The sequence below is a fragment of the Haplochromis burtoni genome, unplaced genomic scaffold, assembly GCF_018398535.1.
Source record: "Haplochromis burtoni strain Fernald_Lab_line unplaced genomic scaffold, NCSU_Asbu1 Contig_307, whole genome shotgun sequence".
Classification (NCBI taxonomy): Eukaryota; Metazoa; Chordata; class Actinopteri; order Cichliformes; family Cichlidae; genus Haplochromis; species Haplochromis burtoni.
In genome coordinates, this window is record NW_024582668.1 from 262,623 (window position 1) to 276,334 (window position 13,712).

The 13,712-nt window shown below is 38.6% G+C and overlaps 1 protein-coding gene across 1 annotated transcript in view; it reads right to left on the reverse strand.

The window, feature by feature from the left end:
* LOC102308759 (tyrosine-protein phosphatase non-receptor type 11) overlaps window positions 1–13,712 on the reverse strand; it is a gene marked incomplete in the record, with an annotated part of 47,648 nt that extends 33,936 nt beyond the window's left edge. The window contains 2 exon segments of the mRNA XM_014339844.2: window positions 3,988–4,110; window positions 9,403–13,712. Of these exon segments, the coding sequence (XP_014195330.1) occupies window positions 3,988–4,110; window positions 9,403–9,410 (131 nt within the window).

Here is a 13,712-nt window from a genome sequence, read left to right on the forward strand (position 1 = left end):
TAAAAAAAAAAAAAATGACAAAGGATGAACTGAAGCTCTGCCATCACGTAATGTCGCATACTGCTGTTTCTGATGTCATTTAAAAAAAAAAAAAAAAAAAAAAAAAAAAAAAAGAACAGAGCAGAAGCATCGATTTCTCATCGTGTTAAATGCTCTGCTCCTGCTTTCTCGTGTCTTGGATGGAAGGTGAGGAGAGCAATGCAAAAATGCAAAGAGGGGATAGCATACATGGGAGTACACAATGCACCTCAATTTCAATGAGTGATTTTTGCTGTTTTTTTCCACTGACCTAATAACCTAACATCAAATATAAAACGGGCAGTAACACAACTCATTTTGTTTATTTGTTTTGTTTTTTAAGCTCAGAGTGAAAACTAAACTAGGAAAGAAGGATTAAAAACATTTGTAACAACAACAAAAACAACGCTATGCATGATCCAAGCTCCCGAGCAGCAAACATTACTGACCAATTTACCAAATTATCACAAAAATACAGAATATTTAGCTTTTAGTCAGATGACAAAATACATAACCTTTACAATCTTTAACTCACTGACTCAGCATATATACACACACATAGTGAGTCACAGTAAAATTTAGTAAGTTTGATTTAAAGCTTGATTAAAATTGCATTTAAGCTGCACCAGAATCCCCTTTTGCTGAAAACACAGAGAGCATGCAACATGGCAGTGCCCTTGATTATGCTATGCGCCGGTTTACATGGAGGGAACCCAAGTGAAAGCACAAAGACACATGATTTGCACTTCCTCTACATCTGATCACCACATTGTTAAACTGCAGCTTATTAACAACCAGAGCTGCTACCAGATCACAATACTGCACATGTGCAGTATTAGTCTCCATATTCTAGCCACACCACTGCATAAAAGTGAAGGGTTGTTTTTTAAATATAAATAATATATAAATCAGTTTTTCTAAACTAATACACTGACAAGATGAAGTCCACAAAACACAGACAACTGAGAAATGGACTACTTAAAAACCACATACTTATCCATCTGCAAAGCCTAGGACATAAATTATTGCTTGTTTGCCCTAAAGCTATTCCAAGCAATATTTTTGCACTAATAGATCCTGACACTTCTGAGAAATCTCTTTTAAAGTACACTTATCAACCTGAAGTTGATACAGTTTTGGCCTCTACTTCAGTTCCTCTTTATGTGTTTTTCAGTACAACTACACCCTATTAACCTGACTTCTAAAAGAAAAAAAAAAAAAGACAAAAACAAATATGTCCCAAAAAGAATTTCAGTATTTAAGCATCTTCTACATCTCGAGACTGTCCCAACAGAGAAAAAAAAACAAAACAAAACCCACCATAGCAGAGTGACTTGTAACAACTGAGAAACCTGCCTGTCAGCCTACATTTTCATAAGCAGGAGAAGATATCCAAGCTCAAAGACAACTGCTAATATTTGAGCATATGGACAACAATCATTTCTACTACTGGCAGTTCATAACAGCTATCGCTGGACTAAACAATAGCTGTACTTCCACTGCAATTAGGAAGGTGAAGTCTAAACACGAGCTGAGGAAGTAAGCATCAATAATTCATGAGTAGACAGCATCCTTATGGTATTGTATATGGAAATGCTAAAAACGGCTCCGACAGCAGTCTCGGCTGTCGCGTCACTCTCTGTGCTGACCTGCATGTCTTTTTCAAACTTTTAAGTCTCCACTATTAACGGAGGGTGTTAAACCAGGCAATCTCATGAAGTGAGAAAGAACATTAGTACAGAGACCTGCTGAAAAGATCGTTTTCCCCATGCTGACTAAATATAGTGTGAATATTTTTCTTCTGCAAATGCAGTTAAAATTCACAGATTGGTATCCACAACAATAAATGGTGAAATGCTACTTGAACTTGACTATAAATAGCATGGATGCAGTGGAAACACATCTGAGTAAACCCAGGCTAGAATTACATAACACAGAGGCTTGAAGAAAATCCAGTCGCTCTCTGTGGTAATCTGCCCTGCAAAAATTCTCTCTTAAGATTGCCCTTAAAATTTCTCCTTGAGTTCTTTAGAGGCTATAAAGAGCATGAAAAATGATGGAGAAAACTTGACCAGACTTTTCTCCTTATAAAGTTTGCCTCGTATATAAATTAAGGCCAAACTTTTTCCATCGCAAACTTTCCCCATCTTTGAATTTTCTGAAACTCTGAGCTGATTACATTTTCAAAACCCTCAAAGAGCTCTTATTAGCGTTTTAGACTTCAGAGAAGCGGCTATGTCCGACCCCCTCCTTCTTATGTTCACCTCGTGGAACAGAGTAGATGGGAGAAAGGGGAGAAACGAGGAGATGATGTTCGGAGGGAAAGATAAGCAGGGAGGGAGGGATGGACCTCAATATTCATATAGTTATAGATGCCAAGACTGACTATTACGATAATCAGACATGAGTCATTATGGCCTTTCCAGGCAGCTACATTTGGTTCTCTCTGGGTTTTTTTGCGCGATTCATCTGCAAATTAGCACAAGCTTGCACAGTCATATTTTTGTAATAAACACAAAATAAACCTTTATTCCCATTTCTAATATTTTCTGCATTACTTAAAAAAAATTTATGTTTTAGATGAACTTCAAGTGAAACAATTAACTCAATTTCATACTTTGTTTTGTGTATTGCATTCAACATATAGTATAGTGAGATCAGTAGGTGGCAAACAAGCAGCTTTTTTTTTTTTTTTTTTTAAATTGTCAAGTGTTTTTATTGTGAAGTTACACAGACTCTTCCTTGCCCTTAGTTCAAAGTGACCTACCTTCCGTAGCAGGTGGTGAGGCTCTGCAGCTTGGCCACTTGACCTCTTTGTGCATACATCTGTGTTTAAGTCTGTCAAGATCACAAGCTGCGGCTACAACTTACTCCACCGACCTTCCTGTGTGTGACATTTACTACAACCTCACCGCAAACACAAACCACAGGCAGCGAAGGTCAAAGCCTTAATAGGCCCCTCACTCTTTAACATCTTTTAAAAGCCACTGCCTGTCTAACTACCCCGTTTCCCTTTCATCTGTTTTTCTACATTTCATTCTCCCTCTTACTCGCTCACACACTCTCCCTTGCCTAAAGTCACTGCCAGCTACAGTCACAGTAACAAATGCGTCTGGGCTTTCTTCCAAGAGCTTGGCCGACTGATCCATCTCTTAAAAGCTTCCGTTGCCAAGGAAGAGCCACTCTTCAAACTCTCTCTTCTTCTGTCTCAGTTTGTTTCCTGCTCTCCGTAATCACCACAGCATGTAGTGCACAGTTTATTTACCAGAAACTCCACACCACACACACTACACACAGTGGTTCTTAAAGAGATTAAGAGAAATAAGGCGTGAGTGACAAGTTTGAGTGAACACTTTTCTGTGCTTGTCTAACTCACTTTAATTTAAGCCTGCTGTCCAAAATTAAGATTTTCTGGTTGTGTAGTGTCAAAATTGACAAAAATCACACCATGGAAAGTGTTATCCAACATGTTCTTAGAAACACTTGCGCAAAACAACTCCCGTTTGATACAATTTCTCTACCCACAGGCGAAATGTGGAGTCACTTGCTGAGACACCAGTTTCTGAGACTGTTCTCAGAAAAGCCTCGTCTCTCCTGAGAATTTAACATCCTACATTTTTCAGACCAGTGCAGTGTTACGTCTTATTCTCACGCTGAAAACTGACCAGAACAATTCTCGCTGAACAGAGCACCTTACCTTTGCACTCCTGAGGTTTGTTTGTGTAATTTTTGATCATGTGGTCACACAGGCTTAGTTATTTTTAGACATGGCTAGATTGCCTTTAAATCACTGTGCATTTCCTCACTGGCCCCTGTCAAACACCATAATCAGTGTTTTCCATAGATAATCACTTGCCTCTCTAATCAACCAAGTAGCTTGTCCATATGACAGGAGACCCATGCATTTGAGGATTTAACTTGGTACTGTTGAGAACACTGAGGTTAAGTGGGGAGCACAGATACGTTTACCTGACAGAGAGGGTAAAATCCCCCGGGTTGCTCTTGCTCGGCCGGGCCAGAAAACTGCCGTGGACTCCCCGGGTCAACAGGAGCTGCTCTGCCTCGATTCCGGTAATGTTGGGGTGAAACCACCTAAATATTTGTGCACAAAGAAATGGCAAAAAACAAAAGACTAATCAGTGCATATATAACTGCCATACATATTCGAGTATTTTACATCAAAAACGTTGATGGACTTGCAGTGCTTTACCTCCATTGGTGTACAGACCTGTTATATAGAGTGGTCAAAATGGATGTACTGTAAAACTGGCATTTGCCTACAACAGTTTATACAACACTGTACAAAAACTCTATTGATTAATTCATCTATGTTTTATATGACTGCTTTCTGCTATCATGACACTGGTGGACTAGCATACAGTGTGCCTTATTTAAAAAGTACACGTTCTTCCTTGATGAGTCAATGAATACATACAAACTGTATGTCCTGTTCTGGTTTGAAAAGGAAGGACACCAAAGTTTACAGTTCTGCAAAGCCAAAGCTAATAATTGCATGTTACTTCCTCTCTTGCCAAACATGACAGACAATATTTATCCAGACCATTTCTCAGGTACAGTTAGAAGAAAAATGATCATGAACACTTTGGGTTCACCATGATTGCAGAATTGATTTCTAACAGGAATACAACATGTAGTGTGGGCTTCACTTAGGTGGCAATATGGAAATAGTTTGGCTGAACACAAATATACATTTCATGCTTCTTGAACTCACTGTGTAATCAGTCAGTGAACACACTGAAAAAAAGCAAACTCTTGAATTTAGTGACTCATAAAACCCCCACTAATAACAACCACCACCATCAGATGTTTCCTGTTGTTGCTTTTGAAACCATTTCTGGAATATTTTTGATTAAACATGTTTCTTCAGCTTATGTCACAACATGTGAACTGGGTTATGTTCAAGCTTAAGAGTCCAAACATTTTCTTCTTTTATAACCAATGTGTACTTGAAAAAAAAAAATCTTTTACGGTTTAATTACTAGTTCTGTTGCTGATTACAAGGCCCTGAAGTATCCTCAAAGCATGATGCTTCCTTCATCATGCTTTGCATTTAGGATGAGATTTAAGTGTTAATGTGTAGCATAACTTCAACTCTCTCATCTGTTCATGGAACACATCCAAGAAAGGTATGAAATAATTCAGTTTATTTCTAGAGGTGTGATTTCCTTTGTAGGTTTTGTCTATCAAACATTTCTTATTCTGATATCGTACTGAATATTCTCCACTTGTAGACAGTTTGCCTTTCTCTTAGTGATTAATACGTCGGTTGTTAGAAATGCATTTGCAGCCTTTTGCAGTTGTGCATTTCAATAACGCTTCATCTAATAGCTGTGAAAGTTGTGATCGATGCACCAAACCTTTTTGTTAAGGAAAGCAGACTTTATAAACAAATGAAAAATACAACTCCTTGTGTGTCATTAGTATTAAAGAGGCAGTGAGAAGGTAGTGCCGTAATGTCCCAGTGAATGGCTGTATATCAGCTGTGTGGATTTAGAGCCCATGTTTAAGCAGGGATCATTGGGTTAAACCTCCCCAACTACTGTGTGCCATTGCCGGCTAATCCAACGCACCACTAGCCATCCAGGACTGCATTATTGTATCAAAGTACAGAGAGCTGACAAAACTGACATGAAATAGAATAAATAAACAGTACTTTGTGGTCCATCATGGGTGACACAAAAAGTTGCAGTGGTTCAGTGACATAATCACTTTTAAAAACGGACTCCAAAAACCGTGCCTCTTTCAGAAATGTCAACACATTTAGCAAGAGCGTAAAAGCTCTCCAAACTTCACTGATAACTCTTCCTATAATACATGAAATTCATTTCTCGGCCCACAAACTACTAATACATGATCAGAGGTTGAGCAACGAAAACTGGCACACAGGTACAATCTCATCTGGATTAGATATTAAAAAAAACTTTCCAAAATGAGTATGAATCCTAAAATAAAAAGGCATTTCACAAAAGTGTCACATGACTTCAGGTACCCAAGATTTTGAAAATTATTGAAAAATGGTGATATCTATCACACGTCTTTGTCAATATATATTAATCTCTGCACTGTAGTTCAAGTCCCAGCAGACAATCTTTCAGTGCTATATAGTCAAAGGAGACATTCAGGAGTCAAGTCCTCCAAGAGAAACAACAGTGTCAAAACAGAGACCTCGTTACTTACAATAAAGTGAAAAAAATTTATACACATGAATAAATTACCATTATTGTGCACATGATCTAGCACTTGGCAACAGTATAACCAAGACTTCCGGGCACGACACCAAAGGTTATATATTAATACTTTGAAAACCAAGTGTTCTTCACTCCCACTGCACACAGAGAATATGAATTGGACAATCATTTAACTGCATTATTCCTGAGAAGATAATATCTGAAAGCTTTAACAGCGGGCGAGCATTTAGGCGTTGCCGTTTTTGTACACTGTATGACACAAACTCATGACAGTAGGATAAAAATAAAACTCATGTGTCAGCTCAGCAGATCTTGTGTCACCTGAGAGCAGCAAATACACATGAGAATACTTTTGTGGTCACTGCTATTGCAGGGTCTGAATCTCAGCTCGAGTTATGCGACACAGTGCTTTCTATTAATTTCCTTAATAACTTGAAACCACGGTAACGAGGATAGTAAAGCCTAAAGCCCCAAGAGCAGGCTTACCTAACTTGAGGAGAAAAAAAGTATCAAATTTAATACATTTTAAAAGGATGAAATTCCTTTTATACACAGTCTTAGATATTGATTTTTATTTAAGTCACGAAGTGAAACTGACAGCATCTACACCACAGAGTAGCCTGACCTGCTATGACAGTGGAGAAACATGAGAAGAGTGTGGGAGAGACAGGTGGGGTGAGAAGCAGACAATACAGGTGCAGGGGTAATGATGCCAAATGTAAGGGCGTGATAAATGACAGAAACTAACAACCTTGTTGTTGTTGTTATTCTTGTGTGTGTTGGGCGGGGTCTTCAATGTAAACAGACCAGTATGACATAAAAACCTAAAATTTATAAATTCATGTGAACAGAGACTCATGTCCAGTGAAAATGAGACCCTCAGCCAAGACCTGAACCTGACCACTTGCAGCTAACAGACCACACCAGCCATCTGACAGACATCTGACCCAGACTAAACCTGGCCTCCCTCTTTAACTTTACCGGGGGGCAAAGCAGCACTACAACACGTTCATGCTAGCAGACAGATCATAGGGGAGACTTTACAACTAACTTGGAAATGTTTACATGAGGATTTGTCATAAATACGTACAAGAGTAGAGGGTGAACTGGACAAGGCATTCCTTGTAGCATTAAATATCTCTGCAAGCCTATTGGGGATATTAAACATGGACAGACAGGAAATGACTCAAGGGCAGTGGGAGACTGATAAAAGTAATATCTGAAATACTTAACGTAGCACATTCATCTGGCCGAGTATGTTGTCTCCAGATAGCAAAAAAAATAAATAAATATATTATAAACAGGAAAACTGTTACGGGCAACACAATAACGATATTCCCTTTTAAATATAATCAAACTTTCAGGCTAAAAGAGCCTATTGAAGAATTGTTTAAGGTTAATTTTCATTTTTGCCTTCCTCCATACATGTTTGTCATGTACTGTTCAATTCAACAAAAAGTTGTTAGAACAAAACCTCAAAAAGACGGCCCAATTAACCAAGTTCTTTAATGTTTTTGGTACTGATGATAAAACACAGCACTGAACTGTTATGGTTGAAATTAGTCCAATAGATTCTTTTTTAAACTTTTTAAAACTTTAAATATATAAATAACAATATAAAAACTAACTATATACAGTTCTCTGTGAATTATTTAGGCAACTATAGTAAACATACTTTCAGAATCAAAGCAATGACCCATTTATATGGATTAAATGTTGCACGCAGGAAAGACAGCTAAGGTTAAGACAGCACCCAGTCTTGAGATTGAGCGACTCTTCCCAGCATCTTTGAGAACGCGTCAGGGGACCTCACTACACATATAGTATTTTTCACACAAATATTACTTGGGAAGGCTGTGCAAGTATGTATGGTGACTTATTTTAGGATTTTATTATTTTTATTTCTTTGGCCATCTAAGAATACAATGGATAATTCCCCCCACCCCCACTCTTGTTTTGAATATTCAGCTGCCCCTCTAGTGAGTCTCTCATCCTACTGTTAGTCTCCAGCTTCACCATACTGAACTACAGCTGGTGACAACAGCCTTTATACTTCCCTGGGGATCCGCTTAGAGAGCAATGCTAACCAGCAACTGCAGCAGGCTGAGAATTGGTTTATATATTGCGACAGAGACTGTAGAGCAGAACAAGAACGACAGTGGCCAGCTGGAGTCCAAGTTGCTGGAGCTGGAGGCCATCAAATGTAATGTAAGGTAATGTAAAGTAAATGTAAGTGTGACTCACTTGACAGCTAAATATTTTTAATAATAACTTCAGAAAGTGCAGGAGTACATTTTTCATCTGTAATTCAAGCTTTCATTATTTTGTTACAAATTAGATTCCTTTAAAAAAAATTTAAAAAAAGCCTGTGGTTTTTGAGTGTGCTGGTAATTTTCCTTTTGCCATGAGAGTAAATTATTTGTAAGAGCATTTAACCAAACATTTTTGTATCATATCATGTTACTTATTTAGGGATGGGAATAGTTACAAGCAGAGCCGGCCAGTGCCTTTAGGTTACTAGAACGAGGAGCCAATAACAGGTCATGGGTGGTGGACAGATTTGTGGTATTGTTTTTAATCCTATGCAGATTTATACTGAAAATAAAATCAGTGGGACACAAATACCTTATGTCATTAATCCATTTCTAATCCATCAGAGCATGTCTGCAACTCCACAAGTTATCACAACAATAGAAATGGGCTGGACCAAATATCGCTGACAACAGAAGCAATTACAGCAGACTGTTCACTGTGCCAGGTTTACAGAGGCAAGAGTGCACCTCCCCCTCTGTGCTAATACAAAAAAAAACCCCAAAAACAATACAAAAACCCAAGACACAAACAATTCAACAACATTTGTAACAACTAGAGTGTACTTCTAACCTCTTAACTTCACATTGACTCATTGCATCAGTTATGTCAAGGCAATATTGCATTTGTATGCACACATTAAAAAAAAAAAGTTATTAACTGCCAGGTCTCCACAATCCACATGCTTTCAAGTTTCCATGTTATACTTAAATTCTTTCTTCAATGCATTTAATTAATAAAAACTATAGATATAAAGGCATTATTAAAAGGAAGAGGATGTGCTAAAGCAGGGTTAGGGACATTCCTATTGAAAACAAAAAATAAATAATACAAGACAAGCTGAATGGGATCATTTCTGCCCTACCTCACCATTGTGGTCGAAGCTTGCCACAGCCCCTTGCTTCAGCAGCCTCAGAGCTTAGTAATCCAGCACTGGGCACTGTTACACAAGGGAGGGTGGGAGGGAGAGAAGGAGATATAGAGACGAAAGCGGGAAGGGTGTAAAAAAGTGTTAAAAGTGTTACTGGGTTAGACTGAGTGAGACAGAGACGACAGAAGTGGAGGGGGTGCTTTGTAAGAGTGTGTGAGAGAGAGTGAGAGAGATAATGTGCAAGAGGAAGAGTAGACAAGGGGGAGGGGGGCTTTAATCTGGGATTTGGATGAGCATGAGCGGGCCTGATACCAGCACCCGTCAGTGCTATCAGCAGCCCCACGTCCCCACCCCCTCTTCCCTCCTTTGCCACCTTAGATGAACGTGACAGGCACTAGCTGACTGGTAAACCACCATCTGCCGTTCTCCCTTCAGTCTCACTTTCTGTGCCCCAGTTGTACCCTCAGAGGTCAGAGGGTCTCACGCTAGAGTTCACTCTGATCCTAAAGCTAATAGAGCCTTCTCTGGCTATGGGGTCCTCACCATCTTGTCTGAGGCTAAATACAACAGCTGTGTTGCCTGTGCCTGGAGATTAAACATGCCGTAGTTACACCAGATCATAGTTAGTCATCGCCAAGCTAAAGCCCTCAATCCAGCCAATTCAGCAGTATGCCATTAGCCTATTAATTTCACATGGGTGGGTCAGGAAGCTTTACACATGAGTTAGAAAATAAATGCAGAGAACAAAAGCTGCAGTTCAAATCTTAACTACCTTACAGTGAATTTTAGATTGTACAACAATCTGAAAGGACCTGTATAATCTGACTGAATCTACTTTAATTATTATCAGTCTAGTATCTACAAATACTATTATGAATGCAAACTACTTGGGGTTAAACAAATAACCACCTAAAGAGTGACTAATAAAACAAAGCACCTGTAACCACATAAGCTGCTTTGGGAGTTTGTAAATATCATCCCAAAGACAAATTCATACTTTGCTCTGTTCACAGTGTATGTGGGATATGCAGTCAGAGCTATAAATGTGTGTGCAAAAACTACACACCATTTTAGGGGTTAGGTAGTCTAGTAGAAAACCATTGAGATTCAAAGCTGCCCAATTTATCTCATGAGATCCTAGTACTACTTTTCTTCTGATGCCCATAGATTCATGTTAAGTTTGAAGATTTAAAATGTACAAATGAAAGCATTAAATTACAGACACACTAGCAGAATAATGCGCAATAAAGTGCAAAATTATCTCCTGATCACAGCTTCTTACATACCAGAAGTATGTCAAATTGTAAATATCTTTCCAAGGGCCACTTTAAAACTGACAATTAAAAATTTTCATCTTTATACAATGTTAATTCCCTGCTTTAAAAAAAGAAAAGAAAAAAGTATGTAACGGCCACATTGTTACAGTAGTACAGCACACATCTAAACTCGAGAGACTACTTCAAAGCAACTCCCCTACTAATGAAAAACGATGTCCCCAAAATTATGTTGTCTAAGATGAATTTATATAGGAGTGAATTCTGAAAAGTCTTGAAAGCAAACTCAACAGCATGCCGCGTCTATAAAGCCTTATCCATATTCTCTACCAGCCTCGTTCATGACTACAGGAGTGACTCAGGGCTTTCCAAGAATAGGATTGCCTTTGACAACCACCAGACGCCCCATTTCCCTGCATCTGGCCTTGGGCAGTGAGGAGAGGAGATACAACACAATGAGAATGAGATTTCAAATAGTCTGGTATACATCTGACGAGATGTCGACAGGAAAGTAGAGGTAAAAAGTGGTGGTACTGTGGGAGAGACGGGGGCAGCTGGGAGCTGCAGGTTAAGCCTTGGGCAGCTTGTGGGGAAACAAGCCTAGTGTGCATCCAGCCACCACTCTATCCTCTTACATAATGTCTCATGTTCAATATAGGCTATTTAAAGCATGCCTGTCTAGGCCTGCTGACAAAAAGGTGATATACTTAGTAGCCACAGTGCAGCATGAAAGCCTCTGCTAGGACTATATTGGTCACAGACAAGCCTGGGGTGTGGATTTTGGTAACACTGCAGTTATTTTTAGCCCTGCTGATGATCTGGAGTATTTACATGAGGTGAAAAACCCACTTCAATAATTCCCTTCTGTGTAGAACAAGTCCTTTCAATGTAGTAGAAAATGCAGAATAAGAAAAACTGTGCCCACGTATGAATGAAAAAAACAAAACAGCAACGTTACTTACACATACAAGCCAAAACATAACTCACTGATTACAAAATTGCCTGTTGTGATAAGCAAAACTGTTAAAAATAACTGAGGGCAATCATAATTCTCTAAGCACGCAAAAACAAGTTATACTGTAGCACAGGGGATAGAGTTTTACATCAACTAAATAGGACTTGGGAAGCTCTCGGTAAAAGCACCAAACATTAGTGGTTAATCAATAACTTGTGTTTTTTTCCACAGACATATGCAAGCCTCTTTTTTTAAACCATATAGAAATCACAGAAGCAGATATGGAAGGCAATTACTATAATCACTAAATGCCAGATTTGTCACTGTGAACGGCAAAAAATATGTAGAAAAAGCAATTCTAAATGCCTCGCATTTTATCTTTAAATAACAAAATGGTAATATAAAATGGTTTATGAGATATTCTCTCTCACACTACAATAAAAGCAAACAAATTTAAAGGGGCTTAACAGTTTATAAGGTACTGCTCACTGGCTTGCTTTAGGCATTTATTCCAGAGGAAAATGTTATCAATCACAAGCTTATCATTTAATGCAAATGCAGCCTGTGCTGATACTTTGCTAAGATTTACTGCACCTCATTTTACTATGCAAAACCCAGGGAATGCTAGTTTAAATGTAATTCATGTTTAAGACCTGTAAGCTTGAAATAGGTTGGCGGTTAACACTACATAGATTCATATTGCACACACGACTTTCTGCATGTTTTAATCCACATTTGCTAATGTTCTACATGTCTAACAGACTGCAGGATCACTTGGCTGATAAGAAAATTGGTAACTGGTTGATATGCTTAGATTGAAATCTGTCCAAATTAAGACAAGCATAGCTAACACGGCAGCAATGAACAGACATGTGGGATTTATCTTTCTATCAAATCCCCAGTCTGCTACAGTGTCAGTGTGAAACGTTATAGTTAGATGGTTAATATTAGTCAGAGGGGAGTCACTGACTAATCTTCTCCAGCTTACCTTTTACCAGAGAAAGCACTTTTTAACTGAATCATGACATAAGCGTGACTAATATTCAAAGTCTGCTATCTACAGAGAGAAGTGGTAGCGGTGGTATTAACCTGATCAAAGCTGAGCTCGGATTTGCACAACTATGAGTCTGGGAGGAATGAGGCTGTGATACGTTAGACATCAAATATTTAGCATTTACCTAAAAAAAAAAAAACCAAACAAACAAAAAAAAAAAGATGTCCCTTCTGCTTTTTAAGCAGGTTACCCTTAAATGTGGGATTCAAAGACCGCAGGCATGTAATGTTTTGTCTAGTGTAGTCTATTAGCATTGTTTTGAGCCTGAATAAATGAATAAAATAAAAGCATGTATCTGGTTTTAAAGAAAAAAAAGTGTGTTCAGAGCACTCATGGAAATGTTGGCAGTGCTATCTTATTCCTCCACATGGGCTGTTGTTTTCCTGTCGGCTTATCGAAAAAACTGACTCACTGTTCTCAGCTGGTCAAATGAGTTTCAGTGACAGACGAGGTCTGTTCCATAAACAAAAGAGGGGCAGAGGTGGTTTCCAATAGTGGAAAGAGTTTGCAACACAGACGCAACTGGCAAAACAGAAATGGAAGTGCGATGTAAAGTGATTCATCATTACATCTTTCTCTGGGCCCACAGTTATGCTGAACTCATTACAATGACTTATGATTGTTAAATTTATGGTACAGTCACAATGAGGGACAGTACAGATCGTTCCTTTATGATTTAACCGCCACAGACCTGCAGTGAAATAATAACAAAATACATGGAAACTCCGGACCGCCACAATATTATTATGAACTAAAACCCTTCCTGATATGGGGTGTCGGAGTAATATCATCAACAACAGAGTGGGTTGGTTAGATGGCACGTATTGTAGTATTGTTCCCCTGTGGTATTTCAGCTCAGGAAGTTCAGAACAGAGCTGCGGAGCAGCAGTCATACACTGCAAAAACTCAGAATCTTAGCAAGTATATTTGTCTTGTTTCTAGTCAAAATAATCTTATCACAAGACAAAATGAACTAAAGGGTAACATCCCAGTAAGATATATTAACTTGTTTTTAGACAGT